The sequence below is a fragment of the Sphaerodactylus townsendi genome, linkage group LG11, assembly GCF_021028975.2.
Source record: "Sphaerodactylus townsendi isolate TG3544 linkage group LG11, MPM_Stown_v2.3, whole genome shotgun sequence".
Taxonomy (NCBI): Eukaryota; Metazoa; Chordata; class Lepidosauria; order Squamata; family Sphaerodactylidae; genus Sphaerodactylus; species Sphaerodactylus townsendi.
Window position 1 is genome coordinate 11,640,095 of NC_059435.1, and position 15,479 is coordinate 11,655,573.

General features: G+C 45.5%; 1 protein-coding gene across 1 annotated transcript; it reads left to right on the forward strand.

The window, feature by feature from the left end:
- The first annotated feature begins 2,655 nt into the window (after positions 1-2,655).
- LOC125440574 (vomeronasal type-2 receptor 26-like) lies at positions 2,656-14,110 on the forward strand. The gene is made up of 5 exons (XM_048510443.1): positions 2,656-2,814; positions 7,146-8,000; positions 10,093-10,320; positions 12,483-12,609; positions 13,209-14,110. Exons 1-5 carry the CDS (start codon positions 2,671-2,673, stop codon positions 14,108-14,110), a joined length of 2,256 nt encoding a protein of 751 aa, XP_048366400.1. The 5' UTR covers positions 2,656-2,670.
- The last annotated feature ends 1,369 nt before the right edge of the window (positions 14,111-15,479 follow it).

The following is a 15,479-nucleotide window of genomic DNA, read 5'->3' on the forward strand; positions in this document are numbered from 1 at the left end:
GTTTTCCAAAGACTCTTTGGGCCTGTGACATGCTTCATTTGGTGCCCCAGAATGCCAGTGTGGAGGGGAAAGTCTGGTGTGGTCACCCATAAAGAAAGACATACACATATTTCTTTTGTTTGGCCATATTGTAATAAAGAATGGTGTAGCGTTTCAATTTGTGGTTCTTTGCAGTCTGAAACAAAAATAGATTTTTCTTTTGTACTTCTCTAGTTTGGATGCCTTATCATTTAACTTCACTGGTCTTATTTAGGAGATCAGATACTGTCCCCCTCATATACACGCACGCACGCACGCACGCACGCACGCACGCACGCACGCACGCACGCACGCACGCACGCACGCATGCACACAGAGGTGTTGTGGCTGATTAAATTCCTTCTTGCTGAAGTGTCATTATTTAGGCCCATGATCTTGCGGATGAATCTACAGTGTTCTTCACTGGAGTACTAGGACTATGGTATCATTTTATTTATGCAGTGTTTTTATTAGCTGACCACTGTGAGGAATTCATAATAAAAGGGAGTGGTATACGTGTGGTAAATAATTAAACACTTCAATAGCGCCTGGACCATTAAAGCATTTACCTATTCTGAATTTGAAAAACTAGCCTGGGGGCCTTTCCCCACTTACCTTAAGCCCCGCGCTACTCTGCTCAAGTAGCGCGGGGTCCCCCAGCATTCCCCATGACAGGGGCGGCAACAGCGCAGTCGCCCCGATGCTGCTGCTGTCATGCCCCCTCAGCGCGCGGCATCCCTGGTGCTCTTGTAAACGGCGCCTTGTGAGCGCGGGGTCATGGGGATGCCCGGGTGCGCGCCAGGGTGCGCGCCATAGGGGGGATCGTGGAGAGTGGGGAAACGCCCCACATTAGGATATGTGGAGAATCATATGCTGTACCATAGATTTGGCACAGTGATTTTCCCCTGTGTTAGTCCCCTTCCCCCAAGCTAATGAACTTTGTGTCTCTTGATAATCTACCGTCCCTGACAAAGATGTCATCTGGGCTGAAGTAAACATGTTTTCTTCTGAAATGTCACAGAGAATTCATAATTTCTGGGTTGCTGCCCAAAGCCTCTGAGATTATTCACCATCCGTGCTTTCTCCAATTCTGTGGGGAGATCCAAGAGATGAAAAACAACATGAAAGGTGCTACTAATATCTTTTGCACCCGGAGGCAGACTGGCCATTGGCACTTTTCATTGAATGGGCCCTGTTATTGCAGCAACAAAGTCAGGGGCCATTTAAGAAGAGAAGAAGAAGAGTTTGGATTTACATCCTCCCTTTCTCTCCTATAGGAGACTCAAAGGGGCTTACAATCTCCTTGCCCTTCCCCCCTCACAACAAACACCCTGTGAGGTAGGGGGGCTGAGAGAGCTCCGAGAAGCTGTGACTAGCCCAAGCTGGCGTGTGTGGGAGTGTACAGGCTAATCTGAATTCCCCAGATAAGCCTCCACAGCTCAGGCAGCAGAGCTGGGAATCAAACCCGGTTCCTCCAGATTAGATATACGAGCTCTTAACCTCCTACGCCGCTGCTGCTTAAGTGGCCATTTGATGCTAAGAGACACTTCCATAACAATGTGGCAGGAATCGAACTGCTGTCCATGAGGAAGGTTATCAAGCCAGATAGTGGGTGTCTTGTATTTTGTACTCGTGCTCCTGCCCTGGGCAGTGTGTGATGCTCCTGGAGCTCAATGCACCCTCATTGACCCTCTTCCAATACTGCACAAATATCACCAGTCGGGTTTTTTTATCATCGGTGGCATTCTTTCCCAAATCTACATCTCTTCTGATGCATTAACATTCAAGCACCATCCTTCCCAGGTTGCAACTGGTGAGCACATGTAAGTAGTTGGATTTAAAGATTAAATGAATGTCATTCCTGTAGCTCTGCCTTTATTCCAAAGGGCTGCTCTTCTCTCTTCTTGCACTTCAGAGCCACCTTTCTGTCAATGGGCAGATTAGTTTTATTTGCACTGTATGTTTGTTTAATCCGTCTTGGTTCAGTGGTTTTCAGCCTGGGGGGTCAGGGATTCTCTGGGAGACAGTAGAGTTATTGCAAGGGATCTAAGAATCCATACGTGCTCTAAGAATTCACATTTTTGATTTGTTCTTTATCGACTTCTCCATTGACAGATACCAATACTGTGATTAGTATAATGTGGGAAGGGAGAACGCACGGGATTTTTTCATGTTAAAATTCGTTCCTTATCCTCAAAAGATTTTGGGAACCAGAGTATTAGTTCCAAGGCAAAGTAAAAAGTAGTATAAAGATCTGATTCTTTCATAAGCTAGAAAGAGTTTCTAAGTATCCAAGTGAAACCTCCTTGCACAAATTGGGAAGGGAATTGTTCCCACTCATTTCCCTGTTTTGGGGTATAGCTTTTCTTTTTTCTTTTTCTTTTTCTTTTTTGTCTTTTCTAATGAGACACAATTTCACATCTCTGCATTACTTCCAAAGGGCTGCTCCCCATCCTTCTTGCGATCCACTCTAATAATTTTCACAACATAGTCTATGATTGTAGAGTCCTGACTCAGAATTATCAGCACATCCTGGCTTTGGTATTTGCTGTTCAGGAGATCAATGAAAACCCACAACTGTTACCCAACATCACGCTTGGCTTCAGCCTCTACAACAGCTATTTCAGTGCAAGAAGGACCTATCAGGCCTCCATGGAACTCCTCTCCACACGGGGAAGATTCATCCCCAACTACAAGTGTAGCTCCCTCAGCAACCTGGTCGCTGCCATCGGGGGACCGAGTGCTAATTTTTGTCATGACATGGCAACCATTCTGAGCACCTACAAGATTCCACAGGTAATGAGTGGGCTTCAGTCATGGGCTGTTAATTCACATTCCTTTAGATCAGGGGTCCCCAAACTTTTTAAACAGGGGGCCAGTTCACTGTCCCTCAGATTGTTGGAGGGCCGGACTAAAAAAAACTATGAACAAATTCCTATGCACAAATGATTGTAAAATGTTTGATTTCACCTTTCAGCCTTTCTGTCATGGTCTATTTTTAGAACAGTGACCAAAGTATGTCAATTACAGGGCGGGCTCCAAATATTGTTGGGGAGGCTGTGGAATACCTTCCCCTGTTAAAAAAAATGCAGAACTTTCCCAATGAAGCATTCCATCTAACCCAGGATCAGGTATCTTCCTGGGTTCTTTCCTCCCTAGCAGCCAGCGAGCGATTTGCCAGCCTGGCTGATGCCAATGGGAGTGAGGCGGAACAGAAAGCCTGAGAGCAACACATGGAGTAGCCGAGAGGGAAGGGCGGAGCAGGCGTTGCCACATGTAAGGTTTCCAACTCTGGGTCAGAAAATGCATGGAGATTTGGGGGTGCCATCATGTAACTGCAATCAACGGCCGTTGGGGCCAGTTCCTCCTCTCCCTCGAGCCCCCACTGCACATGAATGGAGCCATTGCTGCCATGCCTGGCGGGCCGGATAAATGCCTTCAGGGGGCCACATTTGGCCCCCGGGCCGTAGTTTGGGGACCCCTGCTTTAGATCTTTAGTTACGATGTCATGGTTTCCAGGAAGAAAGAGGCATGGCCGAAATAGTATGCTCTGTTTGTCACTCAAAGGTTAATTATTCTCCTAAGAAAAAACTTTCTTCAGTCATCAGGAATGTTTTGGACTGTGGAACAAAATGGTTCATGGTTTTTTTTAAACAATGAATGTAGCCTCCAAAAAAGCAATGTAAACAACCCAGGAAGCTGCCTGACACTGAGTCACGTCCTGTGTCAGTGTTGTCTACTCTGACAGGCAGCTGCCTGTCAGGCTCTCAGTTGAGGTCTTTCCCATCATATATCACCTCTTTGTTTGAAATGGAAAAACTAGAGGTAGGGCAAGGGCCACTGCCAACAAGACAGATGTCGTGCTGCTGAGCTGCAGCCCACCCAAAGATGCCTGTATTCTCTCAGCCACATCAATTTTAAGAGCATCTATGTTAGTGATACAGATGACATTCTCATAAGGGGAGTATAAAAGATCAGTGATTACAAAAAACAAAACACCTTTTCCCACCAATGAGAAGTGACGTAAAATTCTTCAAACTCTACTCCATGGTTCCGACAAACCAGTAAAAGAATTTGCCCTCCTTTGCTCTCTCCCTGCTGTAAGCTTTATGTGTAGAATGTCATCGAGACACAGCTGCCCTATGGACTCAAGAGGTTTTACAAGGGAAGCAACCAACACAGCGGTTTTGCCATTGCCTGGCTCTGTGCAATGACATTGGTCTGCACTGGTTGTCTCCCATCCAAGCACTAACCTGCGCTGACCCTGCTTCGCTTCTGAGATCTAGGCTGGACCATCCAGGCAATGTTACATATTCAGATCCTTTCGCTCAATTCGGTGGCTTTTTGTTGTGACAGGGGAGTTCGTCCAGTCTCTGAGCTTCCTCCTGGGTCACATTTGTACCTCAAGCATTTCACGTGAGGCGACATTATTAGAAGCAATGAATGTAGCCTCTAAATGTAGCTGTCACAGGAGATGGTGATGGCCATTAACCTGGATAGCTTTAAAAAGGGCTTGGACAGATTTATGGAGGAGAAGTTGATTTATGGCTACCAATGTTGATCCTCCTTGATCTCAGATTGCAAATGCCTTAGCAGACCAGGTGCTCAGGAGCAGCAGCAGCAGAAGGCCATTGCTTTCACATCCTGCACGTGAGCTCCCAAAGGCACCTAGTGGGCCACTGTGAGTAGCAGAGTGCTGGACTAGACGGACTCTGGTCTGATCCAGCAGGCTGGTTCTTATGTTCTTAGGTTCTTAAGCATAACTTATTATTACACTTGGTTGATTTCACAGCTGCCAGTTCTTTAGTTCTTGTTGGCCTCAGTGTTCATATATTTGATTTTTAGTTGTAAAATGTTTTTTTAAATCTGTACATTAAGCTGATTTAGATGTTTTAATATAGTAATATTGTAATGGCCTATGGCTCTACAATAAAGTTGACTTGACTTGACTACTGCATCAATAGGAACAACACAAGCAGGGTGTTTTTCTGGCACCATCACACCTCCCCTGCTCTGCTTCTGCCCTCTCCAATATACAAGGCTGTATATTAAAACAATTTTCTGGCTGCAGCAGAGTCAGGAAGAGAAAGAGATAGAGTGTGTGTGTCGTGTGTGTGTGTTTGTGTGTGTGGAAGGGATGGGAAACTAGCACACAGTCCCCTTCATTAGTAGTGTGTGGTCCATGTGTGGCTTTGCCTCTTTCTTTGGGCAGGGGGAAGGAGGGTTATGTTGGGAAAGTGACTACAATATCAATATACTTGTGATTACAGGCAAAGGTGGAGCAAGGGAAAACTGCGCCCCTGTTGCACTGCTGCCCACCCCCGCCCGCCCCCACCTGCCCCCGACCTAGAATGCCCCCAGAACGACCAGGAATGACCCCTCCACAGCCTGGCCATGCCTCCGCCTGGGGCGTCGCCCCCGCCCTGTGGGCACTACACCACTGATCACAGGTATATCAGTAGAAATGCAATTTAACGGGCTTCAACAATGCTCTTTATCTTGCAATTACTGGTGTGATTAAATCTGTATCCTTAAGAAGATCTGATGGGTGGAGTTACGAAAACCAGGAAAAGCTGCAGAGGCCATTGAGACCCACAAGCTAACTTCAGGGCAGGCAGAGAATGGCTTCTCGGGCAAAGAATGGCTTCTCACATGTAAAAGACATGGAGTAAAATGCGACAACACCCCTCTGCAAGCCCGCATGCATTGAAAAACCCTCAAAGAGCCCCAAGGTAAGCATCCTATGTGTAACAGGCCATAAGAACACCAGCTGGAATGTGCAAGATCACTCCCATTCATGGCACCTTCTAGTTGTAAATACATCTTTGCTTCAACTGTCTATTTTTCCATTCTAGAAATAAAATACCCATAGTCGAGCATTTGCCACGCTGGAAGGTCAATTCCAAAATACCCCAAGGGTAAAGAGATTATGCCCCTGTCAGACCAGAGAAACAGAAAGCTTTCAGTTTGTTTGTTTTCAGGTTTCCCTTTTCTAATTTTGTCTGCTTTAAGATTATTGCCCTTTTCCTGAACAGCATCTCTGAAGGCTCAGAAGAAGATTAAAATGCTCGAATCTGGAGGCCATGTTCATCTTTCTAGTCAAATTGCTAAAAATTGTGCAAACATTTGTAAGGTACAGCAAGCTGATGTCACGCCACAGGATTAAGTGGGAAGCAAATACTTTTAGGAAATAATAGCCCTTTGAGTTATTAAGCATAGTTGAAGGTTTTAATTCACATTGTAAACTGCTGTTTGGTATTGTATCATCTGCTATTTAATCACTGGTTTGTATCAGGTATTTTAGGACTGAGGTGAATTTGAGAATTGCATCACTTGTGTATGCATTTCATGAAGAGGAAGAGGAAGAGGAAGAAGAAGAGGAAGAAGAAGAAGAGGAGGAGGAGGAGGAGGAGGAGGAGGAGGAGGAGGAGGAGTTTGGATTTATATCCCCCCTTTCTCTCCTGTAGGAGACTCAAAGGGGCTGACAATCTCCTTGCCCTTCCCCCCTCACAACAAACCCCCTGTGAGGTGGGTGGGGCTGAGAGAGCTCCAAGAAGCTGTGACTAGCCCAAGGTCACCCAGCTGGCGTGTGTGGGAGTGCACAGGCTAATCTGAATTCCCCAGATGAGCCTCCACAACTCAAGCGGCAGAGCTGGGAATCAAACCCGGTTCCTCCAGATCAGAATGCACCTGCTCTTAGCCACTACGCCACTGCTGCTCCCATTGACCTTCACTACCTAACTAGCTAACTGAACATGGCAAGGAAGGAACTGGCCTGAAGCCATACATTTTGAATTCTTCACGAAGGCTGAGTGCATGTAGAAATTGAAATGTTAAGAGGCAGATGTGTGCAGAAAGTTTTTGCACATGGTGAGAAAGGTAGAAAAATTCCCCTTGGGCTGCCACAAAGGACTCTGATGGGTATTAAGGGTTCTGCACTGACCAAAACTCTGTGGAAAAGAAAGGTGTTGTTGCACAGAGATAAATCAGGCAAGATAGAGGGGGAAAGCTGGCTGCATCCAACCCAGAATTGGTATTCACATGTTCCAGTTGGAGAATTCAATCCCCTACCATGCTTTTTACCTTTGATTTTCATAATGGCTCTTTGCATCTCCCTCTTTTCTTAGGTAACGTACGCTTCTACTCCACTTAAGAATGACCCAAGCCAACCTGCTTCCTTTCACCACATGTTCCCAAATGGGGCCCATCAATATATGGGGATTCTTCAATTACTGCTGCATTTCAGTTGGACATGGATCGGGGTGATTTACACGAATGATGACAATGGAGAAATTTTTGTAAAAGATGCACTTTCCCTGTTTTCCAAGAAAAACATCTGCTTTGACTTCATAGAAAAATTTCCCTCCTTAACTTTTTTCACTGCAATTGCAGATATGATATCAGAAGGGAGTGACTCGTTTCGTGTTGCCATGAGAAGCTCAGCCAATGTAGTCGTTGTCTGTGGTGAAAGTCAAACCATGGCAGTTATGAGAACATTGCTGCACTTCTTAGCATATGACAATGAACCCGTGAAGACAAAAGTCTGGATTATGACTGCCGAGATGGAGTTCACTTCACTCGCCTTTCAAAGAGGGTGGAGCATACGCTTCATCCATGGGGCAATCTCTCTTTCAGTTCCTTCCAAGAAGTCGCTCAGATTCCAGAAATTTTTGGAGATGAGAAACCCTATAGTAGAAAATGAAGATGGCTTCATCAAAGACTTCTGGGAAAATGTATTTGCCTGTTCTTTGTCCAAACATGTTGAGGAGCAGAAAGTGGAGCCAATGTGCACTGGGAGGGAGAAACTGGAGAATCTTCCCAAGACCGTTTTTGAAATGAGCATGACTGGCCACAGCAGCAGTGTGCATGATGCTGTCTATGCTGTGGCACATGCCTTACATGCCATGCATTTACAAAGATTCAGGCAATCAATCATGGGAGATAAAGAAAGGCAGAAACTTCTGAATCAAAAGCCATTGATGGTAATCTCCTGAGTAGAACCATGGCAGTAAACTTATCATATATTAGCGGGCCCGGCCACACGTTGCTGTGGCTGAGTCTGGTGAAGTGGAAAAGAAAGAAAAGGGGAAGCGAACGGTTCGGACATGCTTGCAAGGGAGGGGAGGGGCAAGGAGCCCCTCGCTCCCCTTCCTCTCTCCCGTTCCCTTGCATGACATCCTGGCCAGTCCCTCCCTAACGTTCCCCTTCCTCTGCTAGGGTGGGTGGGCCATGTGCAGGTGGCTAATCCTGTCCCTTTCACTCCCTTCCCTTGCAGGCGAATTATGTAGCGTAAAACACGCTGGGAGGCATGAGCTATGTTGTGTTCAAATTTCAGAGCGTTTGGTCCAGCAAACCCATGGACCCTCCCTCCCCTTCCCCTTCCTCCGCTAGGGTGGGTGGGCCATGTGCAGATGGCCCGCCCCATCCCTTTCACTCCATAAGGCAGTGGTTTTCAAGGAAGGCATGGTTGGTTCCCTTGTATCAGAGGGTGTTGCTTTGACGGCCAGCAGATGGCACTGTTGCGGAACAGAACTGTGGTTCCAACTGTCACAGGTGTGGCATGTACACAATAATGGGCACAGTTGTGACATGTACACAACAGGAGGTGTGGAAACAGTATGGAAACCTGGCCGCACGCGAATGCGACGTTGTGTGAAAATTTCAAAGCAATCGGTCCAGTAGTTTGGGAGATTACCTGTCAGCAGAAAAATGCACTGATAGATTTTTATATATATAGATGTAGGTCTAACACAGGGGTCTGCAACCTGTGACTCTCCAGATGTTCATGGACTACAATTCCCACCAGCCCCTGCCAGCATGGCCAATTGGCCATGCTGGCAGGAGCTGATGGGATTTGTAGTCTATGAACATCTGGAGAGCCGCAGGTTGCAGACCCCTGATCTAACACATCCTAGGCAACATGTCTCTTTCATGACAGGTTAGCTTCAGCTTCTGTTTGACAGCCAGTTGCCTTGCGTTCCTGTGTAAATGAAGAGTGTGCTGATAAGGGTTAAAGAGGGTTACAGGTACTTCAACAGCCGTTCCTATAAATTCTGGCTCATTCCGCACATGCAGAATAATGCACTTTCAAACTGCTTTCAGTGCTCTTTGAAGCTGTGCGGAGTAGCAAAATCCACTTGCAAACAGTTGGGAAAGTGGTTTGAAAACGCATTATTTTGCGTGTGCGGAAGGGGCCTCTGGGTGATCTTTAGGTAGGAAGTTCACCATATATGTAGGTACGTCAATTGGACTGAAGAATAAGATGTGCCTTCACCAAGACTGGTCTTATGAATGACTGTGTGTACTGTATCTGCCATCATTTCTACTTTATGACCTGTGGAAATGTAGAACATGCCTTCTGAAATTAGTTTGGTCAAGTACAAGGACTGCAACTCACTGTAGATAGACTAACAAAAGCATATCACAACACAACAGAAATGAAGACGCAAATTTCCACCAGTCAAAGAATTGCAAAGAGAAATTTCCTACATTGGAAGATGTTAGTGAGTCTTTGCGGTGCTTTGACAGGGGCCGGGGGCTGTTGTCAAGGAAGAGGCAACAGATCGGCAGCATGGCTGCTGTTGACCCTCCTGACAAGAACTGCAAAGTTTGATTAAGTTTGGTTCAGGGATTCAATTTTATAAGCCGTCATTTACCCCCTCCCCCCCCCCAAATTGGGAACACTTGAGTTTGGAAGGGGGCACTCTGTTTGTGGGCCAATAAAATTGAACCACATAATCCAACCTTTACCAATCTTTCCTTGGATTTTCTGAAAAACAATTGGGTCTGTTAAACACAAATTCGATAAAGGATGGTCACATCACTAATTTGTCCAATGGATTCATCTACTATGTGCCAGACATTTATTTGGTTGTCATATACATAGAGTTTTCTATTTACCTCCCTTTTCCTCTTTAATTTTCATGCTGTTTCCATTCCAGGCCTAACTGAAAGCATTTTTCTCAACTTGAGCTCCTGTTTCTCTTTGTATTTATCTTCAATACAACACAGAGCCAGTTGTACACGCCCACCATTTGCTACATTCTAATGCTTGCTTTCCCTCTCCTTGCTTAGCTACACTTCTTTCTGAGAGGCATCTCATTCAATAACAGTGCTGGGACAAAGGTTGCCTTCAACCAAAATGGAGAGCTAGAAACTGGATTTGATATTATAAATTGGGTCACATTTCCAAACCAGTCCTTTCTTAGAATCAAAGTTGGGAAGGTAGACCCTGGGGCTCCCTCACACGAAGTGCTCACTATCCATGAAGAGGCCATCATATGGCCCAGCAGGTTCAACCAGGTATGATCCAAGCACATTTCAAGAACTATGGTCCATCATTTATGTTCTGAAGTATATCTCTTCCAACTAGCATGACTTTTCCCTCCAGTGGTAGACAAAAATGGGGGATTGGAATACATTGTGTTATCCTCCAATCTCTATGCTGAATTCCTCAATCTCTATGTTAAAATTTGACAAGATTAGGAGAATTCCTAGACCATTCTTGGAAAGTAGCGAAACAACTTCTAGGTTTAGCTAGAAATGATAAACAAAGCATTGAACATGGTGGCTTCATACCACACGTGTTGGCTCCAGCTGGGGTAAATACCAGCCTTGGGGGCTTGGAGCCGGAGGTGGAAGATTGACTGCCATGATGGGCAATCAGGCAAAGCTAATTCCTACAAAGTGTCAATCAGTTTCAGTCCAGGAATTGAGACTTCAAATGGTTAAGTGGTGAACACGATAAAACTTGGAGATGATTTAGAAGCTGTTCACCTGAATGTTTTGAGTAGAAAAACCCATTGTAATTTTGCTTGCTGTGCTGAACTGCACAATAAAATAGTTCAACTGAGTCACAGAACAAGGTGCTAGCACAACAGAGTGGGGAAAACATCCTGGGAACAGGAAAGCACTCTGATTGGGTAAGCTGATCTGTGCTCTGGTTGGTTGAGCACCCACATGACTTCAAGAAGGAGGAGGTATCTGTCTGAGATGGAGAGTTTTGTGAGCTTTTGTAATTGGATCAACATCAAGACCCTTAACTGCGTGTATTAAATATCCACTTTGAATGTGTTAAATACCTACATAGTAGTCAAGGCTCTCCTTAGTAAGTTCTGGCCCCACTGATGAGGCTGGTCACACTCTGGATTTGGTCTTTGGGGCAGGGATTGATATGGCTGTATCCTCTGAGTGCCGTGGTCCGACCATTATGCCCTGAAGGTTTGGATGGACCTGCCGCACCACCCCTGTCTAGGCAACGGGCTGATTTATGTCCGCCTGTGGAGACTTATGGATCCAATATGGATCCAGAGGGTGGGGTGCACATTGCACAGGGCACCCCCCCCTTCCCCCTGTGGTGCCTTCCGCCCTACTCACTTACCTTATTGAAACAGAGCAAGCTGGAGAAGCAACCTGTTCCCTTCAGGCTGAAAACAGCCTGGTGGGAACTACCCTTCCCAGGAGACCTTGCAAGCTCTAAGGTCTCACAGTGTAGTTCCCACCAGGCCATTTTCAGCCTGAAGGGAACAGGCTGCTTCTCCAGCCTGCACTGTTTCAATGAGGTAAGTGGGGGTCAGGGAGGACCACGGGGGGGGGGGGGGCGGAAAACACAGAGTGCGCACCGGGTGCAGTATAATCTAGCTATGCCTATGGAAAGGGTGCCACACTGTGAGAACCCAAATTCATGATGAATCCATTAGCCAGAGACATCTAAGTGAACCATTTAAGTAAAGAACCACTCGTACCATCTAACCAACTGAAGAAACTCACAAAGCTCGATTAAGTGTTGTGCCCATGCCAAATATTGAAGATTGTTCATCTTTATTAACCTTTAATAGGCATAAATAGATCAAGATTTACACAGACACATTCTTCAGTCTCAAGTATAGTTCAGCAGCAAGAAAACAGATCACATAACCTGACGGTTCATAGTTACCTCTTGCTTGATTTCCTGATTCTACCTAGTTTGTTCAATAAAATTTAAAGGTATGGACGGACATAGGAAGTTTAGCATTCCCTGTTGCCATCATTCTATCTCAGAAAAACATCATTGAAACAGAAATACATTGAGATCCAGAAAACTAAGAGGGAGTTATGAAAGCATATGGAGATGTGTACATTTTGCTCTAGGCTCCTTCCGCACATGCAAAATAATGCGTTTTCAAACGACTTTCAGAACAGTTTGCAAGTGGATTTTGCTATTCCACACAGCTTCAAAGAGCACTGAAAGCAGTTTGAAAGTGCATTATTCTGCATGTGCGGAATGAGCCCTAGACTTGTAAGGTATGAGTAAAAAACTCCAAAAATGGTAGACGTTGGGAATTTAGATTTGATACCAAGAGTACTGTATTGTAGTGAAGTGTTCTCTTTCTGCTTTGGTAGAAAGAGAACACTTGCTATCGAGCAATTAGTCCCAAAGTATACATTTTGAATTATTCAACATTCTTCTTTTTCCTTGATGACAGACGCTGCCCCTTTCCAGGTGTAACAAACCATGCCAGTTGGGTCAGAGTAAGACAAAGAAAGAAGGGAAACCATTTTGCTGCTATACTTGTATTCCATGTCCACAAGGGAAGATTACAAACCAGATAGGTAAGAGGAATTGTATACACTTAATATGGAATACGTGAACTGTAATCTGGATCATGAATAATATGATAGACATGCATTTCCGTACCGTTGGCAAATATTATTCACTTTTCTGCAATGGCCCTGATGAAATATGAAGTGACTTGTGTATACCATTTGCTTTCATGGAAAAAAAAACAACTAAAACATAAAACATAACCATGAAAGGCAGTGCGGAGAGTGGTACTTAGGGGTAGAAGACCACCTCCTCTCATTTAGTATGGATACCCTTGCCAAGTTGATTACTAAAACTCCAGCAGCTTCTGTACCCAACTGGAGTTTCACTTGCCATAAGTATAGCTGGATGAGCAAAGCATGAACTCATCTTTCCCATTTAAAATTCTCAGTCCTCATTCCCGTCTGTGCTGATTACTTTGCACTCTATTTTGTTATGGATGTATTTATTGGATCAACTTATCCCATTTTCACTTGCAATACAAGATTCATAATGGCTTATAAAAACCAATATAATGGACACCAGCCTCAAGCTGGCAATGCAACTGTAAGACAGAAGCACTATACAAAAGTCTACCTGGTACAGCAGCCAATATTTTATTTTTCAGACATGGATTACTGTTTCCAGTGCCCCGAAGATCATTATCCTAACACTGATCAAGATTCATGCCTTCCAAAATACATCAGCTACCTGTCTTATGAAGAACCTTTAGGGACTAGTTTGGCTATTTTGGCTGTTTCCCTTTCTTTCATCACAGCTTGGGTCTTGGGAACTTTCGTGAAGCACAAGAACACGCCTATTGTGAAGGCCAACAACCGCAGCCTCTCCTACATTCTTCTCGTCTCTCTCTTCCTGTGCTTCCTTTGTGCTTTGCTCTTCATTGGAAGACCTGAGAAAGGGACCTGCCTCATCCGTCAAGCTGCGTTTGGCTGCATTTTCTCAATGGCTGTTTCTTGTGTGTTGGCCAAAACCATCACTGTGATTCTAGCCTTTGTGGCTACCAAGCCAGGGTCCAGGATGCGGAAATGGGTGGGGAGAAGACTGGCCAGTTCAATAGTAATTTCCTGCTCACTCTTTCAAGCCACTCTTTGTACTGCGTGGCTTGCAATCTTTCCTCCCTTCCCCCATTTTGATTTGCACTCAGAAACTAGAGAAATCATTGTGGAATGTAACGAAGGGTCAGTGGCCATGTTTTACTGTGTCTTGGGCTTTCTGGGGTTCCTGGCAGCTGTGAGCTTCACTGTGGCCTTCCTAGCCAGGAAGTTACCAGATAGTTTCCATGAAACCAAATCCATCACCTTCAGCATGCTGGTCTTCTGCAGTGTGTGGATGACCTTTGTGCCAACCTATTGTAGCACCAAGGGGAAATATATGGTGGCTGTGGAAGTCTTCTCCATCTTGACTTCCAGTGCCGGTTTATTGGGATGCATCTTTTTCCCCAAATGCTACATCATTGTGCTGAGACCTGATTTGAATAAGAGGGAGCAGCTCATAAAGAGAAACAAATAAAGAATATATTTGTGTCTTCATTTGTAGAGCAAACTGTCTAGAGCAATAGATATGTGAAGCATTTCTAAGCTCCAAACTCTATTCTCTCATGCAGATACCACCAATGGTGCTCACCCGAAATCACCTGTTCTGGTCGATGGTGGGGCACTTGAGAATAGGAGCCAGTGTGGTGTAGTGGTTAAGAGCAGGTGGATTCGAATCTGGAGAACCGGGTTTGATTCCCCACTCCTCCACCTGAGTAGCAGAGGTTTATCTGGTGAACCACATGTGTTTCCGCACTCCTACATTCCTGCTGGGTAATCTTGTGCAAGTCACAGTTCTTTGGAACTCTCTCAGCCCCACCTACCTCACAACGTGTCTGTTGTGGGGAAAGGAAGGGAAAGGAGCTTGTAAGGCACCTTGAGTCTCCTTACAGAGAGAAAGGTGGCATATAAATCTAAACTCTCCTCCTCCTCCTCCTCTTTCTTCTTACTTCATCTTTAGATGATCCAGGATGATCAACAAGGGCTCTACCTGTAATGTATTAACTCCCACTATCTTAGTAATTGCCCAGCCAATATTCATGAAGTTGAATTCTAATTGCAGAAATCAACCACCTCAGTAACAATGTGGGTCAAGAATAAGAACATAATCCAACTTTACCAATCTGAAAAAGCCCCTCAAATGGCAGCTTGACCAAGAAGGCGACATTTTTGTAGCACATCCCATTGCTTCATTCTTTACATCTGAGGAGGTAACAACTTTCCAGTGCTGCAGAGCATGAGGCAAAATACATACCATATATACTCGTGTATAAGCCGACCCGTGTATAAGCCGAGGCACCTAATTTTACTACCCAAACCTGGGAAAACTTATTGACTGGCGCATAAGCCGAGGGTGGGAAGCCGGGAGGCAGAGGGAGCTCCTTATTTGGGCAGTGACATCAGGGGGAGTCACTGCCCAAATAAGGAGCTCCCTCTTCCTGCGGGCTGGGTTTGACCAAGCCCAGCCAGCAGGCAGGCAGAGGGAGCTCCTTATTTGGGCAGTGACTTCCTCTGATGTCATTGCCCAAATAAGGAGCTCCCTCTGCCTCCCAGGGTTTGATGAAGCCCAGCCAGCCAGGGTGCCTCGGGGTTCCCCCTTCACCCTCCCAGGAGGGCAGCAACAAGCGGCTTCCGGGTGGCATGGAGGTTGTCTCGCCCCTGGCCTCGTTGTGATTGCTAGAAAATGGTGACTCCCGTATAAGCCGAGGGGGCTTTTCTCAGCCTTTAAACAGGGCTGAAAAACTCGGCTTATACGCGAGTATATACGTATACCCACCATTTTCTCCTGGGAATCAACAGTCTGACTGATGTCAGTTCCTGCTGTTCCTGCTGACATCTGACTGATG

Coding starts and splice junctions, on each gene's coding strand:
- LOC125440574 (XM_048510443.1), top strand. CDS start 2,671: ATGGAACTCCTCTCCACACGGGGAAGATTCATCCCCAACTACAAGTGT. Junction 8,001..10,092: donor TGAATCAAAAGCCATTGATG/GTAATCTCCTGA, acceptor CTCCTTGCTTAG/CTACACTTCTTTCTGAGAGG. Junction 10,321..12,482: donor GGCCCAGCAGGTTCAACCAG/GTATGATCCAAG, acceptor CCTTGATGACAG/ACGCTGCCCCTTTCCAGGTG.